The sequence below is a fragment of the Penaeus vannamei genome, chromosome 18 (genome assembly GCF_042767895.1).
Source record: "Penaeus vannamei isolate JL-2024 chromosome 18, ASM4276789v1, whole genome shotgun sequence".
Lineage (NCBI taxonomy): Eukaryota > Metazoa > Arthropoda > Malacostraca > Decapoda > Penaeidae > Penaeus > Penaeus vannamei.
In genome coordinates, this window is record NC_091566.1 from 34,002,282 (window position 1) to 34,009,781 (window position 7,500).

The following is a 7,500-nucleotide window of genomic DNA, read 5'->3' on the forward strand; positions in this document are numbered from 1 at the left end:
TTAGATAATAGAATTTAGTGAAATTGCATTATTACAGAGTAGTCAGATCTGCATTTGCAAGAATTGTTAGTATTCTAATTGTTTTGTTTCTTGTCACTTCTTAAAAGCTGTGTCTGTAGATATCATATATTATCCCCTATGATCCAGATGACCTGACCATCTTCTCAGGAAAAAATTTGGTGAGATAACATGAACAGGCTGTTATAAAAAATCTGGCTGTGGCCCAGGGCAGCAAGAACTTACCCTCTTGGGCTTTTCAAACCTCATGGAGGGTGATTAGACCTGTTTGGCTTTTAAAAAGGGATTTCGCATTATTTCCATCATGTGGAATGTACTGTCCATGAGCCATGACTGGAAGAGTGCTGACTCCAGTAAGGATGCTATTTCCATGATCAGGATCCTATTCCTGATTGCTGTTCCAAAGATGAGGCATAGAGTCTAGTCACATGTGTGGCTGATCAAGTAAACCAAATGCAGTGAAGCATCTGGATCCAAGGGATTATATACATATTTTTCTTTGGCTTGTAAATGTTCCATATGCTCTTACTTTAACAAACTTGATAGTAGATTATCATATATTTCCATATTGATTATGGATAAAATCACCTTATTTTTTCTTGTATGCTCTATGAGCAGTAATTTAGTATTTTAGAATCATCATATATCAATTTGATTAAAGTTAAGATATTGTTAGACTAATGCAGGGCACCAAGTATAATCTCTCTTGTGTTTTAGTCTGTTTAGCAGATAGTTTTTTAATGGTTATATGATATTAACCCAATGCTGCCAGGAGCATGTAATGTCCCCCGTTGTCTTGTTTTTTGAAATGTTATTGGGTTTGTGTACTTTATTTTTTGTTAATTTTGTTGCACACTGATGACTCTACTAGTGCTCAGCCACCAAGGGAGAGATTGATAGGAGATAGTGACTTCACTTGATTTCCTCTCCTAGTTGTTGTTTTTCTTTCTTTTTTTCTTTTCTTCTTTCCTTCCTTTTTTCTTTTCTTTCTTTCTTTCTTTCTTTCTTTTTCATTTTCTTCATCTTTTTCCTCTCTTTTCTTCTCTTATTGCTATCAATATTGATTCTGTTGATATTATTATTGACAAAGTAATTTTTGTAATATTATCGATAACAATAGAAAATAAAAATCTTTCCAAAAATCAAGGAAAAGGGTAATCAGGTGAAAGAAGTAGGACCATTAATTGACTCCTTGGTGAGTAAGTACTTGTGGAGCATCTATGTATAAACACAATTAATAAACTAAAATTACAGTGGACATGGCTGCATAGCATGCCATCTGCAACCATTGTGTTAATTGATATTATGAATGATGGTATTTTGTCCATTTATTTGTTACTACTACCCTTTTGTGGGTCTTAGCTGTTGTTAAAGAACTTTTGTCATAGGAGTCTTCATTACTTGTGGTCATTGCTATTGACAAATTTATATACTTTAAGGTTATTTTGGTTATTTTGGCATTAGGCTAAAGATGTACAGGTATCTATCACCAAGGAATTTAGTGCCTTTTGTGATAAAACTGATATAGTTATGGTGGCAAAATATGCTACCTACCTTTATTTTTAGAAGTTGATGCTGAGAATGATTGCATGCACTGTCTGCTATGAATTGATTTGATTTATGTTACATATGCAAGGGATCCCCATTATTTGTCATTTCTTTTTTTCATCCCTGACAATTGTGGATACACTTTTAATCACGCTTCACTTTTTTGTCATTATGGTTCCAAAAGTTTTTACACATATATTATTTTCACATGAAAAACTATTATTTTCCTTGCACAGACTCCATATCGTCTCTCTATGTAGTAAATAACTCCGTGCAATGGAAAAAAAATGTGCCACAATGGGTTATTTGTGTCATATATCTTTTTTGATATTCAATTTTACGTAATGCAACCTGTGCCGCCAGTCATAGCGCCCAGGAATATGGTGAGCAGCATGGAAATAGCATATTCCCTGGAGCTGGTGCTCTTCTAGTCACTGCTTACAGACGTTACATTCCTTCTAAGCACGAAATGAGTCAAATCACACTCCCAAGGGGTTTGTGCGCTTGTAGCAAGTCTTTTAAGTCACCCTGACCTTGCTTATGAAGACAAGTTCGCGTCACCCAGGCCGCAGCCAGTTTGCCCGATGGCGACATGTTCACGTCACCCGCCCCTCAAATCAAGTTTTCCATTGCGTGACTGCAATACATCAGGTCCAATGGATTAAATGACAAATCGCAGGGATCTTCTCTAGTTGGCTCCAAAAATGCTAAGTCACTAAGGAGTCAGTTACTAGGCCTACTGAATTCATTTGGTTATGTGATTCCTTAAATTTTCATTACAAAATCATTCTTATTACTACTGTTATTAAGAGAAAGATAATAGTAATGATAAAGGCAATGATAGTAATGACTATAAAAAGAGAAAATTTCTTCTTGGTATGTAAGAGTTAAGACTGAGATCAGCCCTTAATAACAACCGTCTGTGAAGCAATTATGTTTAAGGAAAATCTATAGAACAATAGTATAGTAGGGCAAGGAAATAGAAGGATAGATAAATGAATGATGAAATGGTAATATTTTCATTGATCTGTGATGCATGTCTTGGGAAGTATGTTAGGCTTCAGAGTTAATTCTCTTCTTTGAAATTATAGTATGTTCAAATTATTGTCTTTTATCTCTCATATTCTCTTTTCTTTCACTTGTGTTCTTTCCTTTTTTTTGTTTTCTTTTTATTCTTTTTCTTTCTTTGGAATGGTATCTTCCAAGGTACTTATTTTAAGTCTCCATTTCAGGCTGAGATGGCACTGCAGTCAGATGGTTTTGTAGATATTGACTTTCCTACTCTAACAAGTGTCCTTTCAAGAGAAACGCTGAATTGCCGTGAGATTATTTTGTTTGAGGCAGCTTTATCATGGGCTGAGGCAGAGTGCACTCGTCAAGAAATAGATCCCTCTCCTGACAATAAACGAAAGGTAGGAGTCTTTGATGTTTTCCACCTTGTCTTATTGTTTCAGGGTTCAAAATGTGATCTGTTTAATCTGTTCTTTTAAGTCTTCAATCTTGTGATAACTATGGATTGCTAAATACTTTGTGTTAATGTGGGATATAGTCTTTTACCTCTTTCATAAGCATAATTTTGACTGTGATTTAAAAATGTACATATGTCTCTTAGGTAAGATATCTTAATTTAACCTCACCTACGGGCAGGTGCTGAGCTCAGCCTTGAATCTAATCCGCATCCCATGCATGGAACTCGGAGAATTCGCAAACGGGGCAGCACAGTCGGGTATTCTCTCCTTGCAGGAGACCACAGACCTCTTTTTGCACTTCACAGCTCGCAACAAGCCTGCTGTTGCCTACCCAGTTAAGCCGCGACAGGGACTAAAGAAACAAATATGCCATAGGTAAGATCAAGTTTTGCATTCCTCAGTATTTTTATGATTTTTACAGACAGTAAACATTTAGTGTTATTTGCAGTTGTTCATGAGTCATTGTTTTGTTTTCAAAACAGAATTGTTCTCTTTTTTTTTGTTAAATTGTTAATGTTCACTCTATATATATGGTATACTTCTTTATGAAAGAATATCTAGTATTTATAAATAGGTCAAGACATCTAAACATCATGTGTACACAATCCTACAGATTCCAGTCATCGGCCTACAGAAGTAACCAGTGGCGCTACAGAGGGAGAGTTGATTCGATAAACTTCATGGTCGATAAACGGATATTTATTGTTGGGTATGGTCTGTATGGGTCCTCGAGTGGTGCAGCTGATTACAGTGTCAGGATTGAGCTAAAGAAATATGGAGAGGTAATGTACCAGATCACTTATTATGAACGTATTTTTTGTTTCTATGTAAGGTTAAGTGTTGTCACATGTAATATGTGCAAGTTTGATTTTTTTTTTGAAGAAGTAGGATGAGGAAGTAACTGAATGATTATTTGATAACTGACTTAAGTATATACACAGAAATTTGGAATGTTTATGTTTGTTATGGAGAGATATTTACTGAGAAGACTCACTTTTATTTTGTATAAGGCAGCGAGTTCTTGTTTGGAAGATAATGCCATCCTTGTGTATTTGTAGTCACATATATAAAAGAGTGTCTTTATCCTTGTTAGGTACCATATCTTTCAGAGGTACAGGATAGAAACAACCCTGAGAGAATATTCAGTAACAAAGTAAATCAGTTTAAATTGCTGAAAATGTAACGAATAATTCTCAGAACAATAGCTCTCAGAAACTACCCACCACATCCCCTCTATATGCTGGTATCTTGCAGGTTATTCTCTCTCTTTCCATTTACTAATATCTTGCATGTCATTATCTCTCTAGATTCTTGCTGAGAGCACCACAAAATTCTTCTCTGATGGATCCTCCAACACCTTCCATGTTTACTTCGCCCACCCTGTACAAGTCGAGAGGGACGTGTACTACACAGCTTCAGCTATATTAGATGGCGCCGAACTATCCTACTTTGGCCAGGAGGGCATGAGCGAGGTCACTGTAGGGGCGGTCACATTCATGTTCCACTGTTCCTCAGAAAGCACTAATGGCACTGGAGTCCAAGGCGGCCAGATTCCAGAACTCATCTTTTATGGGCCGACAACGGATGCATCAGAAAAGTGATCAGTGTCGTCCTCTCAAGCGAGCGGTGGCAATTCTAGCTTATTCAATGGTTATACCATTAAATGTATCATAGATCCTTAAGGACACCTGTATATGGTGGTTTTATTCTTCCTCTTTTAATACAGTGTATATAAACCTTATACAATTATGCAAACCGATCATGATGGATTCTTTTGGTTTGGGTAATGAAATTAGGGGTTTTTGATATCACAAGTAAATTGTGCACTGATTGTCAAAAATGTCTGGTAGAAGTCAAAATAGAGCAGTACTCAGCAATAACATAATAAAGTAGAGGTAAACATATAGTGATTTAAACTTGCAACAAGTCCATTTTCCTAACATTTATCCTTATTGATATCAGAGTAACTGTGCAAAAAAAATACATCTTTTTCATGAAATTTTGTTGTGATACATCTTTTCTTTACCTTTCACAATGTATTTTCTTTAACCAGTTGTTTATAACTCATGTCAGTAAATATTCTGTTCCAAATAATGGTAATGTATGGTATTTAATTAAATGTTTGGAATAAGATATTTAACTTATATGCAAAGAGAATTTCTGAGACTTGACTTTTAAGTGGGTAAGCATTAACTCATAATGCGTGTGTGTGTGTACCTTAAGATAAACCACACTGAATCCCATTATAACTCAAAGTCTTGAATTTATTTATTCTATTATCTTTACCTTCACCTTTGTGTTAATTTTGTCAGTCAAACATTAGTTCTAATGAGAGAAAGTTGTATATTTATTTTAACATTTTGTAATATCAGTTTTATATATTTTTCTTTCAACATAACTGTAAAAAAAGTAATTCCAGTCAGTGGTTGATTTAATGTAAATTGTATATTTGTTTATATAATTTGATATAAAAAGAGGATGATATATAATGTGTGCCGAGTCTGTGTGTCCAAAGATACCAAGAAAAACTGCTAATTTCAAATAAAATTCCATGTAGCTGTGTATATATATATTTTTTTTTATATAGAAGGCATACTTTGTTATTTTCAAATGCAAATTAAGTGTGAAAAATGTTTTAAAATATAAGAGAAAAGCCACATCGTGAATCTCCTTGTGAAGAAGTACTAGCTTAAAGCATAGTCCTTTTTTCCTCAAATAATGCTATAAGTAATAATTTGTTCAATGCTCCACTCAGACTAAGGAAGAAAGCACTACATACCTATAGCCCTCCGATTTGTTATTCATACTGCAGCATGTCAGTTAATTGATATTATCTTTAATGTAATCTCTGGAATTATTAATATATTGTAGGATGAAGTTTTTAATTGCCGAAGCATGGAAATTGTGTCACTAAGATTGTATGTATAAACAGTGACGCTCCTGTATGAGCATTTTCTATTGCTGTATTATTGATATTTATTTAGTTTAGACTTTAAGACTTGGTATCAACTTTTCTTATGTATAAAATATATATATAAATAAAACATTATTGCTGTAAATATAAACTTTACAACCTTAAGTACATTCTGTATTTGTATATGTAGATATGTTGAACATATAGGATTTTGTGATATGTCACGCATATCTTTTGCATCGAATGCATGGTTCAAGTTAAACTAATCTTGGGTTAATTTGTCTTCATGCAGCATAAGTATTGTATGCAAATGCATGCAGAAAACTGGTAATTGTACAATAGTCAGTTTATGATTAACTAGATATAAGAAGCACAGAAATCAGAAGCAAGATATAAGCATTTTCAAAATCTAAAATAAACAATATAGGACTATTTCAAAGGTGTTATTGCAATGGTAAATGATGAAATTCCATTGCAAGTCAATTATGTGCCATAATGATTAGGGCAAAAACAGTTAAAGTGCATGGTGAGGATAGTTTACAATGCTCTAGAATTTAGTACTTAGAAAAATGAATCCTGCAGGTTCAAATCTGACTCATTTTAAGGATGGTAGAAGAGCCATAGATGCTAAATATTCTGTCTGGTTATACCCATTTGCTATTGGCCCATAACTTTCTTTAAACTTACAAATTGCAGTATTAATAGGACACAAAAGAATGTGGTAGTGTAACAGATAACATGGTATGAATCTATGAATGCATGCATGTCATTCGTAGTATTACATTAAAACCCAGTGGTTCTTAACCTGTGCACTGGAACACTGTAATGTGTAGCATAATAATATTTTGTATTTGTGCAGTTGTCAAGTTTATGCATTTTTAGTCAAAAATGGAAAACATCAGAATTTATCCAAAGTCCACCTAACCTAAAAGGTTTCTAATCAAGTAGGATTTAATAAGTTCTCTTAATGAGTAGCTTGCAACAATTTGTAAATTTACAAAGGAACATTATAACAACCCATGTTTATGACAAATTTATATTAGTATATTAATGGAGCGCAGAATTTGATATGTTGTAGAAGTCCAGGATACAATATCTAGCATGTTCCCAGATTGCAGATGTTAAGAACCATAGACATAACGAGTGCATTCTTTATGATAAGATATTTTTGTGAATTTTTTGGCTGAAATTTATTTTTTAAAAATATAATATTTGCAAGCTGTGCTATTCTTTTCAACTGGATGAGCTAGAGCTGATATTGCAGTTTCTGGTATGTAAGTAATACAAGATTTCAATGCAGCTTTTTACAAAGCCTTGATAATATATGAGCTAAAAAGACATTTTTTTTCTTGAATACCAGAGTTAACTGATCAATTGTATAATGTGCTTGCCAACAATTTGCTGCCAGACAGAGCCTTAATCACTCACATTTCTGTACATCAATGTGGTGTAAATATATTAGTTTCCTTCTAGCTGTATTATAGGCTTTTTTGTTAGTAGGTCAGCAGTCATGTTTTTTAATGGAGAGTTTTGCAAGAACTCAAGGTCAAA

The 7,500-nt window shown here is 33.9% G+C and overlaps 1 protein-coding gene across 7 annotated transcripts in view; it reads left to right on the forward strand.

Moving 5' to 3' along the window:
- LOC113829510 (BTB/POZ domain-containing protein 6-B) overlaps nt 1-7,285 on the forward strand; it is a 14,517-nt gene extending 7,232 nt beyond the window's left edge. For all 7 annotated transcript variants that reach the window (XM_027382694.2, XM_070133168.1, XM_027382696.2 and 4 more), the window contains exons 6-9: nt 2,799-2,978; nt 3,214-3,410; nt 3,649-3,817; nt 4,343-7,285. In XM_027382694.2, the coding sequence (XP_027238495.1) occupies nt 2,799-2,978; nt 3,214-3,410; nt 3,649-3,817; nt 4,343-4,636 (840 nt within the window). In that variant the 3' untranslated portion in view covers nt 4,637-7,285. The remainder of the gene's footprint in view (nt 1-2,798; nt 2,979-3,213; nt 3,411-3,648; nt 3,818-4,342) is intronic.
- The last annotated feature ends 215 nt before the right edge of the window (nt 7,286-7,500 follow it).